This window comes from Alexandromys fortis, unplaced genomic scaffold, assembly GCF_014885135.2.
Source record: "Alexandromys fortis isolate MF-2015 unplaced genomic scaffold, M_Fortis_MF-2015_v1.1 scaffold_19, whole genome shotgun sequence".
NCBI classification, from domain to species: domain Eukaryota; kingdom Metazoa; phylum Chordata; class Mammalia; order Rodentia; family Cricetidae; genus Alexandromys; species Alexandromys fortis.
Genome location: NW_026067890.1, coordinates 4,208,710 through 4,225,981, shown reverse-complemented (window position 1 = coordinate 4,225,981; position 17,272 = coordinate 4,208,710). Strand labels below are relative to the sequence as shown.

Sequence of the window (17,272 nt, the reverse complement as noted above, 5' to 3'; positions counted from 1 at the left end):
GAACAGATGATTTGATAATTCTTGCAAACTGTAGTATTGACATTTATTAAATGTTTTTACCTTGTTGATATCTATTCAAAAATCCAGATAAGATGTGACCAATGTTCTACTGAATTTGAATGTAATATCAGTTTATAATGCCTGGGGAAATGCAGACAACATTGAGACAGAAGACAATAGTATTCACCTGTTTTACTGCCTTTGGAGACAAGTGGCAGAAAGTCTTTGGATGTATAAAATCCTTGCTCCTGTGTCAGGTCTTGGAAAATATGGTCCTTTTTGGGTTCTGGTAAGCCTATTGAATAAAGTTTAAAAAATATCATTAGCAATCACTTTATTTACTATTTAAAATTATTAATATTATTAAAATTAGTAATATTATTACTATTTAAAATTATGAAGATAGTGACAATCTTCAAAATGTATCTCTTTGTGAGATAAAAGGCTATACACACATCAAAATCAGAAATGTAGATAACACAATTGTCCTGGCTGGTTTTATGTCAACTTGACCCAAGCAAGAGTCATCATGTAGAAGCAAACCTAAATTTAGAAAACACCTCCACAGGATCAGGCTGTAGGCGAGCCTGTAGGGCATTTTCTTAATTAGTGATTGATGGGGGCGGGCACAGTCCATTGTGGGTGGTGCCATCCCTGGGTTGGTGGTCCTGAGTTCTATAAGATAATAGGCTCAGCAAGCCACTTGGAACAAGCCAGTAAGCAGCACCTCTCCATTGCCTCTGCAGTAGCTTCTGCTTCCAGGTTCCTGCCCTGTTTGAGTTCCTGTCCTGATTTCCTTCGATGATAGACTGCTCTGTGGAGATATATAGGCCTAATAAAGCCTTTCCTATCCAACTTGATTTTGGTCATGGTTTTTCATCACAGCAATAGAAACCCTAACTGAGACAACAATCTAACAGACCGTGTTTACCTTTAATATGAAACGAAATATATAACATAAACAATGCATTAATTAACATTTATATACACATATATACATATGGATGCACAGAGAGAAATATTGTGTGACTATACATAATAGCATAGTATGCACTGATAAAGTATTAATAGGAATATTATACTCTTCTTTATGCTTTAAATAAAAAAATGTTTAGAATATAGAGAGTGCTGACTATTAAAAAACCTTTAACAAAACTAAAAAAATAAACAAGTGCATATTTTTATTTTATTTAATTAATGGACAAGAAAGATTATTCTAAGGAAAATGGACATAAATATATTCCTACGAATGAATGCAAAAAATTCAGCTTCTCATAAATTTCAAACTATAAGTGTATTTTAAAACGAGAGATAAAAGCTGATGAGATGGCTCAGTAGTTAAAGATCCTGTTGCACTACAAACTTCCAGACCTGAGTGCAATTGCAGGAACCCAGATAAAGTTGAGAGAGAAAAATTTCTACCAAGTTCTCTCCAACCTCTAGATATTTTCCCCTCCCACACACATGCACACACACACACACACACAGGCACAATATTAATAATAACAACAGATTAGTGATTAAACAATTTTTAAGTCTTAAAATATCTATTATTCAAGGCATTTCTTACTATCAACAAGAAAACCACAAAGTTTACAATATTTGCACTAAAGCAAAACATTAATTCTCCAGTAGATGCTGAAAGAATGAAGGAACTAGAGGAAGAAAATTTATGTTATTATCTTTTAACTAATAAAAATATTTAATTCCATACCCAAATAATGAAATTTAAGCTTATGATTTCCTTATTTCAAAGTAAAAAATATTCAAGAAAAGTAGAATATACAGTAGGGGTAGAAATACAGCTCTTCACACACTTTTATTAGAAATACATTGCCACTGGATTTTTAGAAAATGATTTGCAGTCTTTCCCAAAGAGACACAAATACATGCATATATATCTTAAATGTATATATGATCAATGCAAAACATTTTTAAAGGATGAACAAACACTAGAATTAGGAAAGTATGAATAAATGAGTTCTATCTCCAAAGGAAAAGAACAGAATTTATTTCTGTGATGTGTGTGTAAAAAATGATGTGTATATATATATATATATATATATTCTAGTCAAAAATATATAAAATGAATAATTGTAATTTGCATTATTTTTAATGATTATATATTCATTTTTTCTATTGTTTATTTTGTAAATGTTCTATATTATTATTCATCACTTATATATTTAAGAAATGAACATCATACCACAACAGAGAGATGGTATGCTATCTGTACATTGTCCAATCTCTCAAAATTATTACCTCTTCTTTAATAATTTCTTTCTCTCTCTCTCTCTCTCTCTCTCTCTCTCTCTCTCTCTCTCTCTCTCTCACACACACACACACACACACACACACACATTTGTGTGGTGTGCTATGGCACAAGTCTGTAAATGTACAATCTACGAAGTCTATCCTTGTGGCTCCTTGTGTCTCATATGTGCATATGCCCAGGGCTAACCACTTGGGACAACCTATGAAGGAACTCCTCCCTGCAGAAACATAATTCTCCCTCTCTCAGCAGCCATTGCCTGTCTGTAGTTCCTCATTGACGGATGAGACCTTATGAGTGTTCCCTCAACCATAATGTCATGTTTCATTATTCAGGTCTTGGCAATACTGTTGATGAGATTCTATAGGCTTGTTTCCCCATCATGGCTAGAGAACACTATCTAGGAGCATGTGTCTTGGTCCTCCGGCTCTTAGAAACTTTCTACCTCCTCTTCTGTGCTTGTTTTTGAGCCTTATGTGTAGGTCTCGGATTGCATATTAATTGAGATTGGTCACCCCAAGGTTAGTTTTTCTCTGCATTTTTTGCCAATTGGAGATCTCTCTAATCATTTTCATGTGTTAAGAAAAGTAACCTCCTTGATATCTACTTTGATATCTCTTTGAAATCTACACTTACCTGAAAATTAAAATGATATACTAATTAAAAGTCTTTAAGGTGAATCAAAAACAAGAAAAAAGGTTTGGAAAGGGTGAACATATACCCACTGATACTATCCTTTAATAGGGTCATAACTATTCTACTGGCTTCTAAGCTGATATTCTGGAAGATTTGTTAAGAGGGAGAGGAAGCTGATCATTCATAATTATATTTGTATCTGACTCTTAGGTCATTATGATCTGAAGAAGTGTAGACTCTTTTTGTTCCCAGAGAAAAACACATTAATGTTTTTTATAATGATTATTTTTATGAAACTATAACATAATTACATTATTTACCACATTTTCTTTGCCCCATTCAACTATTTGCATGTGGTCCCTTGCTCTCTCTTAAATTTGTTGTTTAATTTTTTAAATTGTTATGCTATAAATACATATATATCACAACAATAATGCATATATAAATCTTAGGATATATTAATCATAAGTATATAAAGGCAAACTGTTCAGTCTATGTAAAGTTACTTGTATCTGTATAATTTCAGGGCTGACCAGTGGTATTGGATACAACAGTAATCTTTATTTACTTATTCTTTCATTGCTCACTCGGATCAAGTCAAGGGCAAAGACAATTTGAGTCCCTGATTCTTTCATTTAAATCTACATTTGGCACTATGATGGATTTAAACTTTCCTGGGTCAGAGTTTCCTTATAAATGTTTCAAAGGAAATTGACAAGATGTTCTGAGCTATGAATGTTGGCTTAAGGAGGTGAAAAACGAGCCAGTAACAAGACAGACACAACATGATTAAGTCATCCCTGCATCCTACATGTGTCAGGTCACATACAGAGTCCCAAAACTCATGAAGGACTTGTCTGTATCTGCTATGCAGGTGACTTTTTGCTTACTTTAATACTTTGGTCATGGACACTTTGGTAGATCATCACCTGTAATACTATGGCATGATCAGGAGCAGGTTGTGGTTGGTCACCAGACAGATTTTGGAGTAAGTTCCTCCTCACTGATCATGTGTTTTATGTGTCACCTTGACTGAGCTAGAGAGCCAGCCAGTCCCTAGAATAATTACCTACATGTTACTGTGGATACCTCTCTCTCTTTCTCTCTCACCCTTCCTTCCTTCCTTCCTTCCTTCCTTCCTTCCTTCCTTCCTTCCTTCCTTCCTCCCTCCCTTCCTCCCTCCCTCCCTCCCTCCCTCCCTTCCTTCCTTCCTTCCTTCCTTCCTTCCTTCCTTCCTTCTTTTTGTTGTGTGTGTTGTTCTGTTTTTCCAGACAGGGTTTCTGTGTGGTTTTGGAGCCTGTCCTAGAACTTGCTCTGTAGACAAGGCTGGTCTTGAACTCACAGAGATAAGCCTGCCTCTGCCTCCCCCATGCTGGGATTAAAGGTGTGTGTCACCCCCGCCCAGTCGTGGATGCCTTTCTAAATGCTGTTTAAAGCTATAGTTGTATAACTTTAACTAAGGATTGCCTTAGTAGTGTGGACAGATGTAATTCTATCAGTCAATGCCTTTAGGAACAAAACAGTTTCCTTGGAAAGGAAAAACTCCTATTTCAGTACTGTGACAGCTAGCTTCCTTAGTAGAATGCTTCCTTAGCATGCACAAAGCCCTGGTTTCAGTCTTGGTACTGCACAAAACAGGTACGGTGGAACATGCCTGTAATCTCAGCACTGGAAAGGAGGAGGCAGAAACTAAAGCTGTCTTATTGGCCTACATAGTGATTCAGGGTCAGTCTGGATTACATGCTAATAACAAGTCCATAGCCAGCCTGGTTGACATGAATCCCCCCCCACCCTGTGTGTATCTTAGCACCATTTTCTACCTGTGAGATCTCTTTTGGCTTGTTACAGATCTCTGAGTTTTTATCTAAACTACACTGTTTCTTAAGATAAATGATCAGACTTTCTAAACATTCTGACATGTCTAACATTCTCTCTCTCTCTCTCTCTCTCTCTCTCTCTCTCTCTCTCTCTCTCTCTCTGATAATCATCATTTCCTTTATTAGGTAAGAACTGTGCTATTCTCATGAATGTAAGATTTAGAGATCAACTATACTGGCATGTGTCTGTATGTCACTGAAACCTGGTACATAATGAATGATCAATGAGCCTTTGCTGTAAGATAGGCTTATTTATTCTATAGTTTATAAATTCTCCCAAACTTCAAATCTCCTGGTAAGGAAAGAATAAACTTTAAATCATAGTAAAGTTAAATCTTAGCAAATTTAAGTTCTACAAGGAAAGAAAAATGAGGCACCCTTAAGTGAAATATGAAAGGTAATGAAAGTTGCAAATCCCCATCTATCACGGGAAGACTTCCCCGAGAGTCGATGACATATTAATAAATAAGGTATGTGTCTACATGAGGATGATTTCAAAATGACACAGATATGACTTTTTAATTCACCATTCAGTAGGAAGCTGAGAATCTATGACTAATGAGGGATGGACAATGGTTCTACCAACAAAACAGTTTTGTGCTGCTTGCTAATGGTTGTGTCTTGCAAGAACTCCAGAGCAAATCCTTAATCTTTAGGGTGGTTTTCAAAGATTTGCTTGTTGCTTTATATATTACAGGCCAACACCTCCCTATGAAGTATAGGAAAACAATAATTTTCAGCTATTCCCAATGAGAAAGTAAATTCTGCTTGTATAGAAACTTTTATTTAATGTTTGTTGATTCCAAGAACTGCAAAAGCTGCCTGGTAGGTAGGGAATTTGTATAACCAATTCACTTGAAATATCTAAATCACTCTATGCACACACAATGTTACTCTTTTCACATTTTAGATATGGGGAGAGTGAACTATATAGGAACTAAATAACTATGCGAAAGGTCACAGAACGTGTTTCTATCTGTGTTTCTCTGCCTCTCTGTGTCATGTATTTACATGAATCTGCATGTATGTATGTGTGTGTGTGTGTGTGTGTGTGTGTGTGTGTGTGTGTGTGTGTGTGTATGCAGGGCTCATGTATGGGAAGGCCAGTGGCTAATGCTACCTGTGGGCCCATTTTCTACCCTAATTATTTGAGACAAGGTGTATGAGTTAACCTTTAGCTCACCAATTTGACTACACAGGCTGGCCAACAATTCCCAGAGTTCCTCTTGTCTCTGCTTCCCCCTTTCTGGGATTTACCAGTGCACAACCCTGTTGACTGGTTCTTCACAAGAGTGTTAGATTGCTAATGTGAATGTGTGCTCTCAAGTGCCCAGCAAGCAGTTCATTGACTATAGCCTCTCCCTAGCATTTGTAAGGGCTGCCTTTTCCCTGTGTGTAAATTTATAATTAGAATTTGTTATAATTTATGCAGATTAATCAGTAGTCTTCCAAGGAAGCATTCCAAATGCATATATTTAGTTTCCCTATCAAACTATATGTGTGTTGCACATAACAGGTCTATGACCAGTTTCCAATCTCCTGCTTGAAAAAGGCTGTCTGCTTCTCCCGTCTGCCTTTGTGTTTTGTGATTGTTTTTTTTTTTTTTTCCAGCAAATTTCCCTTTCTGAAGCATTTTCTTTCTTAAGTGTGTCTCCCTTGGGCATCTGCTGGTTATTTTTCAATATTTGATATTCTTTGAAAACAAAATGTATCCCTGATTTGTTTCCAAAGCACCTCCCTCTGGAACAACTACAGAATAAATAACAGCAGCACACATAGGAACCACACTCCTTGAGCGCCTATCAAGTTTTACACTTCAGTTAACATGAAAAAGATACTAAATATCCTGTAACATACTATCAGCCTGTAAGTAATAAAGGAAGCACCAGCTATGTGCCTTGATCTTTATAGATTCAGTGGACTGTGCTTAGAAATCACGGAGATTCTATGATGTTTGTAGGAGGTACCTCACTTGGTCACTTATTTGGTGTTAATCTGATTGATCAAGAATCCTGTGAGATATGTATACTTAAAGGTGGTGAGAAAGACAGTCACCAGATAAACATGTCCTTGAGGAGTGTCTCACAACCCTCACTGAAGAGAACATAGGGTGGAGATGAGAACTGGTCCCTAGCAAAAGCCTGCATCTTACAGAAATGGATGATGCTCTAGTACTGACTGGGTACACTGGATGTTGTCAAGTCACACAAATGCTTCTTCAGAAATAAGAGTTTAGTAAACAGAGCATTACAGATATGTCACCATCCTTAAAGTGACAAGACGAGAGAAGAGCAAAATGTAATTAATGGTAGATCCCCCCCCCACATTTCAAAATATCCTTTTATCTCGGATCTTTAATTTTACCTCTTTGAATGCAATATTTATATTTTCAGAGGGTATTGTAATAAAATTATATATGATCAAATAAAGGTAATAAGCAATTCCACTTCCTCACATTTATTTGCAAACTTGAGAACATTTAAACTCGTTTGTTTTATTCTTTTGAAATGGTTTGCATAATGCTATAGATGCAGAATAATCTACTGTGTGATAGAAGATTAAAAGTAGTTCTTGTATGAAACTATCTCAGTACACGTTATCCAGCTTCTCTTTCCCAGTGCCTCACCTACCACCTAGTGTCTTATAATTTTTTCTAAGATTACACTTGCTTCTCAGAGAAGACAGTATAAAGTGCTGGAGGTGGTGTGTGTGCTTGTGCGCACGCACACGAGTGTGTGTGTGTAAGTCTGTATTAGAAAAAAAATAAATGTTTCCTATATGAAGCCCCAGCTGTTGGGATTACAATATAGAAACCAAACAAACAATTCCTTCAAGGCCTATGTATTCTGCAATGCCATGAGTGATTATAAAGTTTTTCATCTGTCACTTAAAGATCACTTATATGAATCAAAGGATTTATATTTTGCTTCCAATGGACAATAGTGCCATATGGGTCATCATTCTGGGATCCATATATTGATTAGAAAGAGAACAGATCAATAACACCCTATTGTGATTCTTTTCTCAATAAAAGCCAATGCCTTTTCCCTGACACCCCACTGTAAATATGGTTAGTTCTGAGTGTTAGGGCTGAATTCGGAAAGAACGGAGCAATTCAATATAACACCTATGAAATTAGATCACCATGGATCACAATAATATTCATTTCATTGATTTTTCAAATCCCCATTAAACATCTGCTTCCTGGAACTGCCATCTGGGCTCTCTCAATGCGAACACACACATGACTTGTGTGTGCCACACAACTTGTTAAGGTGTACCTGGGTACGACTATTGTGAATATGTTACCAATGGAACGAGCCCTTCAAACCATAACTTCCCAAAGTGCACAGGAATTTCTGTATAAAATCATCCTTCAAAGCCAAAAATGTACTGTGTACAGAGCTCTTCTTACATTCAAAAATTTAAAGATGATTAATTAAGATACTGTCTTCAATTTATGAAGCAAAAAAATTATGAAAAATGTCAGATAAGATTAAACAATAACCAAAGTTAATAATTACATGAGGTATATCTTTTTAAATAAGCCTTCAGCCATAAGTAGAAAATCTAAATAAATTCTCTCACACCAACATAGTGAGTACATATAACTTTGTTATGTCCAGGTCAAAAACAATGCAAAAGTAATAATAAACTAGTATATAAACAAATATATATGCATAAGATGAAAACTGAACACGAGTCACTATGGACAAATAACTTCTTATCATCTTTATTCAGATTTCAGATGACTTGTTTTATCTGTAAGACAGGATACAATCTCTGGAAAAGATAAGATGGCTTTTTTTTTAACCTTTCTCTTCTACTTTTGTAGAGCTCTAATTTTCGTAAATTGCTCTTATTTTAATAATTAAAATTTAATTTTAACATAACACAAGGGCTAATTAAAATCCCTTTTCTAAAATGCATGCATTAGTTTAACATATTTCTATCACAAAATTATGTATTCTCCTCTGACTTTTGGTATTATGTATTAAATTTTTTTTTCTCCTGGGTCTTTTCTCTCCTCTTCTTCCTCATTTCTTTCATTTCTCTGCTTTGTTTGGTTTTTCTCCTTTGGCATTTGTTATAAACAATTTCCTTAAATTTTAATCTTCATGTCGTCAAATAAGGGTAAGGGAAACTCAAGCAATATGCCTCAGGCAATTTTTTTTTCTTAACGATTGAAGTTCTTAGATGGTCTTAGGAAATTACTATTTAGGGCTGTGTAAGTAGACTATATTCCAAAGTAAAGAAATCATTAATAATAAAATACTAAAAAGGAACAGTTATATTACAAAATAAATCTACCAGTCTTACAAAGAAAACAAATTTGCAACTGCCACCTGCTGAGGAGATGAGGCAGTAATCTCAGCACCAGGAAATAAAAAGGAAGAGAAGGGAAAAAATACAAAAGCACAGACATTAAAAAAGTAATTAAAACACTTATCTCCATCGACATACATAACGAAAAACCCTCAGCCAACCACCTAAAAACATACTCTATTGAACTGCACAGCAGGCAACAACATTAAAGCTGCCACCATAAACACACATTCTGCAGAGGAAGAGGACCCTTTAAAAATGTTGTCTCAAAAGTGTCACTAATGTGTTAATCACCAGTAAATGTACCACACATCCTTTGTATTGGATTAGTTACTTTCTTAGAGGTATTTTTTTTAATTATACTTTGTTTTTATTCAAATAATTTTTTTTTTACTATAGGTACGGGGTAACCTCTTTATTGTAAGCATTCTAGTGTGTTCTGTGATCATATTATGGAAATCAAGCCTTCTGTATGTGGAAAACCTTCACGCAGTAATGCTTAATGATACATAAATTTAGATGATACATTTAAATATTTCCCTCTCAAGCCAAAATTATGCTATAGTATTAGGGTAGAGTAAGGTGAGGCACACTGGAATAATTGGGGTCATAGTTATAACAGACATGAAAGTCAAGACTTTTTTGAATTTTTGAGTGTGTTCTCATGTTCAGAGCTCTGCAAAGTGAAACAAAGCCAACTTAGGAAGCAACTGGCTGGTCAAATGCCAAATGTACTTGGTGGCTCTTAGCTGCATAACATGTTTCTTCTGTCTATGTGATTTTCCCAGGTGTTCCTAGGAAGCAATAAGAACTGCTCAATTCGGAACAAGAGTCTTCTCGTGATTCTGTTCCATATCCAACTGTAAGACAAGGCAAGGCCCTTGACATCTCAGTCTCCTTGTCATTGCATTGAGAACAGTCACACAGCTCTGTCTCCTTTCCAAGTCCTTCTGTTGACAAGTAGGCTTGACCCTGCTGCCTATTCCAGAAACCCATTTTACAGGTATTAAATGTAATACGCAAGCATACATGTCTGTAATGCCTGCTTACATCTCTTTCATCTTGTGAGGGTGTTCGCCACACTGCATCATTTCATATCACAAGCGTTTTACTCAGCCCCGTCTCGGTGCAGTAGGGTGTAGGTTGGTCTCATCAGTATGTTCTCCTCAAATATATGAAATGATTGCTTTCTGTGTAATTGACTTTCTTCTTACCCTACATCATTATTGAAATTTACAAATTTTTCAAGAAAGTACTTAGTTTCCAGATATTTAGAAAAAAGCATGTATATAATAAATATAAATATTATATTACTTATGGAAATGAACTTAGAATGTGTTTTGTATCACTCACATGTTGCTGAGTGAAAGATTTGAAATTGTATTATTTGATAAGAGTTTTTAAAAAATTTCATGGGATGACCTCGTTCAGAAGTCATGTTTGGGCTGGTGAGATGGCACAGCAGGGAAATGTGTCTGTCAGTAAGTCTGGAAACCTGCATTTAATCTACAGGACTAACATGGGGGAAGCAGAGGATTAAAACCCAATAGTTTTACATTGGAGCGTTCACACTCACACAAACACACACACACACACATTCACACTTGCATGTATGGGCACCAAAATACAAAATAAAAAATTATGGGGCTAAATAGATGGCTCAGAGACTAAGAGGACTTATTACTCTTGCAGAAAACATTGGTTCAAGTTCCCAGTACCCACAACCATCTGTAATTCCAGTTCCAGGGTTCTCTTCTGACATCTATAGGTACCATGTAATTTATTTATAGACATACACTTACTTCACAAATCTATATGCATAAATATAATTGTCAGCTTTTTTTCTGTGTCAGTTTGCTTTTTTTCTTTGCTTTTATTTCAAATGCAAGTCTTAAGAAGTCCCATGTCAGCCTATGGTTCATTATGTAGGTAAAGCTGTCCTTGAACGGGTGATGCTCTTGCCCTCCTGTTCTGGGTGCTGGATTGCAGACATGTACTACTATCTTCATCTGCAGAAAGCATTCTTTGATGGATGTATTTGATCAACAATCCTAGAAACACATGGCTGACATTCTCAAATATGTTTCCATCTGTGTAAGAGTTAGATTGTCTAGACACGTGATTGGTGACCTTGCCTGTGCTTTCATAAAATCTAAGACATCCAAAAATATAATAATTACATTTTTATGTGTGTGAGTGTCAGAGAGAGAGGCAGAGAGAGACACACAGAGAGATACAGAGAGAGAGAGAGACAGAGAGCTGATGTCTCTCATTACACTACTTACAGAGTCTCTAGCTCAAATATTAGCTATTGAACGTTGCCTAATCACAGCTATTTCAATTTTAAGTCTCAATTTCCTTCATTCTAAAACTTGCTTTGCAGAGAGATTAATTGATATAATGTATCTCAATATCACAGTCTCACAGATGTTAAAGCACAATGCCTAGCATATGGAAAAATCTAACATGAGTTGAATTTTGTACATTTTAACTTTTAAAAGTTTTTATAATTTTCATATTTATTCTGATATTTTATCTGATAAGTAGTATGGTTTTCATATAAAACACGAAAACAAGAATGACAGCAATGAACACAGATCAAATTGAGAGTTCCATAAATACTGGCATTCCACATTACAAAATTGGTAAGTTGCCTACCTGGTACATATCTGGGTTACTTGAAAGAGAGTAAAATTGAAAATAACAAACTATATTATGTTCAACTATTGGATTTTAAAATAAATTGTAAGTTTTAAAATAATTGAGATTTTAGTATGTCAGAAACAGAAATCTTAGATGTTTTGTTTATTAACTACTTATTCATTCATTAATATTTATTGGCTATATGATAGGAAACAAGGAGACACGAGTGAACAGGAGAGGTTACAAAGTTCAGGGCACTGTAACAAAGGAAATATATTTCAGCTTAACCCAGATAGGTCAGGGCCAATGTCCAATTGCAGGAGTTGGGAAAGAATAATCACCAGGTTCCATGAGCCACATTGTTATGTGCGCAATCTGAGGTGGGTCTCAGACCCGTCAGAAAAACTAAGGAAAATGTTTGATTAGAAAAACATTGAAATGGAAAATCGGTAGTTCCCACCATGAAGAGCCAGTCACATGACACCAGGTAATTGGGTTTTGCATCAGAGGTGTTTCATGAAACATGATGGTGAGTGTTGTCTACTCAGAAGGGCAGGTAATAGTAGAGTGTAGGGGTGATGTCAGGCTAGGAATAGAGGGACGTGGCGCATGGAAAGGCATGCTACAAAAAACCCAGATGGAAAAGAATCTCAGCCTTAACATGCAGGACTCTCCCACTTTCCACTCACATGGTTTTACAAGGTGCAAAGGCTCAGGAGAAGCATGGCCTATCTGGAGTAAAATTTCATTCAGAGCTGAAGTAATTTGGATAATGTATTAGTATGAAGGTGTATATGAACGTATTGAGGACAGAATGAAAATTTCAATATAAGTTACAATGTTTCATAGAAATTTCATATATGAGATTTGAGACTGTGCCCTCATTTACGAGAGGAACTGTTTTCCTCTTCTAATAGCATCTGTTAATGGGCTTGAAGAAGGAAATCAAGGCAGGACACAACAGAGTAAAAACATTTCTACCCTTAGTATGGTTTTTGACCGACTTCATAGCTGGCAGCTGTATGGAGGAGAAAGGGTCCCAATGTCACAGCGGTCTTAGTTCCAGCTTGAGCGAGTATTTCCATAGTGACACAGCCGACTGTGGCTCAGGGAAAGGGAAAAAGGGGAAGGTTCAAGAGAAACGAGGCTCTTTTGATATCTTTAGTGGGAAATGCGGTATCTAAGAGATTTGTCCTCCAGGAAAAAAACTAAGTAACCATACAAGTATGAAGCTCATGAGGGAAATGTAGTCAGGACAAAGAAAGTGAGACATATTACCAACAAAGAGCTGGTTTTAGAAGCCAGGAATGTCAGTCAACTTAATTGGGAATGTATAAAAATGAAGGTCAAATGCAGCTGGTTGTTTTTCCTCTTTGTTTTCTGATGGGGCCCACCCCCCCCCAGTTCCCAAATAAATACACACGAAGATTTATTATTATTTATAAATGCTCTGCCTTAGCTTGTTTTGTTTCTTGCCAGCTTTTCTTAAATTATTCTGTCTACCTTTTGCCTCCAGGCCTTTTCCTTTCTCTATTTCTGTATTTCTTTCTTTACTTTTTACTCCATTGCTTGCTGTGTAGCTGGGTGACTGCCCCTGGAGCCCTCCTCCTCCTCCTCCTCCTCCTCCTCCTCCTCCTCCTCCTCCTCCCCCTCCCCCCCCCCCCCCCCCCCCCCCCCCCCTTCGTCTCTCTCTCTCTCTCTCTCTCTCTCTCTCTCTCTCTCTCTCTCTCTCTCTCCTTTTTTATTTCTTGATCTTTTCTCCTAAGATTTGTCCTCCTATTTATTCTCTCTGCCTGTGAGCCCCGCCTAATTTTTCCCCTACCTTGCTATTCACTGTTTAGACCTTTATTATATCAATCAGGTGCTTTAGAAAGGTAAAGTAACACAGCTTCACAGAGTTAAACATATGCAACACAATAGAATGCACCACATCTTTGCATCATTAAACAAATGATCCATAACATAGATGGATGTAAAACATTATAAACAGTCAAATTCAGAGCCCAAGAGAGCATCTTGAACTTTAAGCATAGTGATGGTGGTGAGAAGAGGTAAGATACATATTGATAAATGTTGTAGAAAAGAACAGTACCTGGGAGTTTATCAATGAGAGGTGCTAATTTAAACTTTCTAGACTACAGAACAGAGACAGACAGACAGACAGACACACACACACACATAAGAAGGATCATGTAGTGTACAGCAAAGAATACTATAAAGCATAAAGAGCAGGTATCTCAAAGAAATAACTTTCAATTCATAGTTTATAGCAATGCTTATGATAATTGGAAGTTAATTTTATTTCTGTCCTGGGTGGCCAGGACAAGCAAGTGGCCTCACTCCTCTCCTCCAGCAATATAGGACTGGAAGCAACTGTCAGAGAGGCTTCTCTTACACCCATGAAAGCCATCAAAGCAACTCTTCTGGCTGGGAGGGTCTGTTCCTCCTCCATGGGCATGGAATTCCTCATAGTCGTATTCGCAGGTGGCTCTCCTAGCCTCATGCAATATGATGTTTGAAAGCAAAGTCAATAAGGACTCCTGGGCAGGAGGAATGTGATGAGGATGATAGCACTTGGGACTACTGCCGATAGCACCCCTCTTAGCTTATGCCTAGTTTCTCTCTTACTGCTGTAAAGACACAGCATGACCAAGGCAAATCCTATAAAGAAAGTTTTAATTGGGGACTAGCTTAAAGTTTTAGAGCCCCCCTATCATTAAAACAGCTGGCATGGTGGCAGGCAGGCAGAGATGAGAAAGGGGGGGTGGGGAGAAATAGAGAGAGAAATAGAGAAAGAGAGAGACAGAGAGCACCTGACATGGGCTCTTGAAACCTCAAAGCTGACCCTTAATAACACATACCTCCTCCAACAAGGCCACACAACTCAATCCTTTCCTAAGACTTCCACTAACAGGGGACTAAGCATTCAACTAGATATGCCCACAGTTGAGGCAGTCTTCATTCAAGCTAGCACAGAGTGTGATGTGTTAACATATTTGTCTCCCTCTCTGTGTGTCATTCTCCTCACTTGTCACATAAAAGTCTTTAACTGCCCACTCCTCAGCTTTTTGATGATGTTGATTTGTGAAACATTCATGAAGATGGAAAAAAATTAGTTCTTTTTTCTCCTGTGATCAGTAAAGACACAGTAGTTACCATGGATTGTGGCTCAAACCAGAGAAACAAAATCATGATGCTGTTTCTCTTCGGAAATCAGTTAGCTTCTCTTATGAGCTATATAACACTCACATTCACAAATTAAATTAGACTCAAATACACATAAACTACTCAACACCATGGCAGAGCACACAATTTGACAGTATTGATAAAATTCTCACAGTTTTATGTCAGTATAACACAACAATTTATATCCTGAATGCCTTTGGTTTAATAAACTGAGCAATTGATGCTTTGACACATTTTTGGTCAGCTTTTGAATAGACAATTTCTCTTCTGATCTAGTGTCTTGGCGTGTTTATTGCCATTTTGTTGGATTTTAAAGGAAAAAGAAAGAAAATGTAGTATAGATGTTTTCACCCAAAAGTACTTATATGCATGCTCACCTTTGTAGAAGCTCACTAGTAATGAATATTTGAATAACTTACATTTGAAGAGGATTCTGTTATTTAGAGATATTTTCAGTACATCAGTTGATGATACAACACTAAGCTAGGTATCTGCTTGCCTATTTACAAATGAGAAAGTGAGGCTCAGGGATGTGAGATGTACTCTCTAATACCTCACAGTAACTAGAAAAAAAAACCCTAAATTTAAATATGCTTACGTTCTTCAACACAACGCATCTTCTACAATTCTGTAAAATGCATGTCAGAGGGACTGGAGAGGTTGCTCAGGAGAACACTTGCTGCTCTTGCAGAGGATCCAGAATCCAGAACCCAGAACCCACAGAGAGGCACTCACAAACACTTGTCTCTCCACTTCCAGGATAATGATGATGATGCTGTGTGTGTGTGTATGAATGTGTGTGTGTGCATAATATTACACATTACCTTATGGTTAAGAACAAAAAAAATGTTATTACCCTACCCTGATGATTTGGAATACAATTAGGTCTACAGAAGCTTTATTCACAACAAGGAAAACTGACTTGAAGGGTTAGTGGGTAATTATTCTCCTACCATCTTCTCCACACTGAACTGCCAGATAATTTTGAGGAAAGCATGCATTCTTGTATTTAAACGATCTTGTAAAGAATGCTCTGTGCCCAGCTCGTTTGTTTAAAGTGCAGATCTACCATGACAAACCTATCATCAATTCATTTCGAGGAAAGGGTAATAATTAAAGTGTTATTCTCATCCTTCCACTGCAAGTCATTTGACCTGTGTTAAATCAAGTATCAAATGTTCATTCATTATTTCTACATGAAGAATTCAGCCAGCTCAAAAAAGTATAAATCTTCATTTGTCAAATTTAAACTGTACCTGTCCCAGTTGCTATCAGAGCCCAGAGCTCTTTATTCCTTAAAGGTAGTAAAATATTGCTAAGCCACAAAATGTCCCTTCAGTCTCAGGCAACCCTTAGAATCAATAATATGTGCAACTTGTTAAGGAGAACAGAGGACAAGCATGGTCTCGTTAAGCATATTGAGCTGTGATTGTACAGGAGACTCCCTGGTGTGGCCTGTGATCAATTTTAACCTCCTGATCAAAAATGAAAGAATGCAAACTACTGATCCTGGATTCATCTCGAAAGGAAACAACTATATAGATTTGCATATCTGCAGCTGAAAAAAAAAGAGTTCATTCAACTGGCATTCCAGGAAAGAATACAGTGAAATTATTATTCCCCATCGTTCCCTTCCATATTTTCTGGTCTTCTATTGAGAGAACTAAAAACTGCAAAAGTATATGCAAAGATGTCTTTGTGGAAATATGATCAACACACTACAGAAAAGACCCTACAACTGTGTGCTTTATTGTTGCATGGTTTCAAGAGGAATCAGGTTTTCCATCACAATTTCATATAATTTTTATACTTAATAGTCACAAAAATATGAATGATTTTATGCCTCTTTTCTTCAGGTGAAATTATTAATGTTTATTCAAAGGAAAAAATGCAACATTTAGTAAAATCATAAGCAGCTAGTTCCAAAATGCATCTATTCAGGTATATGGGTACATTTGAAGGGTTTTAGAATACAAAGTCTCTGTAATGTCAAAAATAGAAACTATCCCCATGCACATGTGTTTAAACCTATAAGTAAATCCATGTCTGTATACATGTACATGCATATATATGGTAATGCATTTACATGTATGTACATATATGTTCTTGTCTTTCTATAAGAATAAAAAGCAAGATACCTCTTTGTTTCCTGGGACATGAATATAATATCCTGGGATTTTACAAAGACAATCAAGAGAGTTATAACTTTAAACTTCATAGTTATAATTAGTTTTCTCAATGGTATCAGCAAAATGAATCCACCTATCACCATCATGAACACAGCAGGTTCTATGTAGTCACATACTTTGTGAACTGGAGGCATGGGCACAGA

At 36.6% G+C, this 17,272-nt stretch overlaps 1 protein-coding gene across 1 annotated transcript in view; it reads right to left on the bottom strand.

Moving 5' to 3' along the window:
- The window catches only part of Dpyd (dihydropyrimidine dehydrogenase), a 752,991-nt gene that overhangs the window by 436,590 nt on the left and 299,129 nt on the right, over window positions 1-17,272 (bottom strand). The window contains exon 9 of the mRNA XM_050160025.1: window positions 188-295. Coding sequence (XP_050015982.1) covers window positions 188-295 — 108 coding nt within the window. The remainder of the gene's footprint in view (window positions 1-187; window positions 296-17,272) is intronic.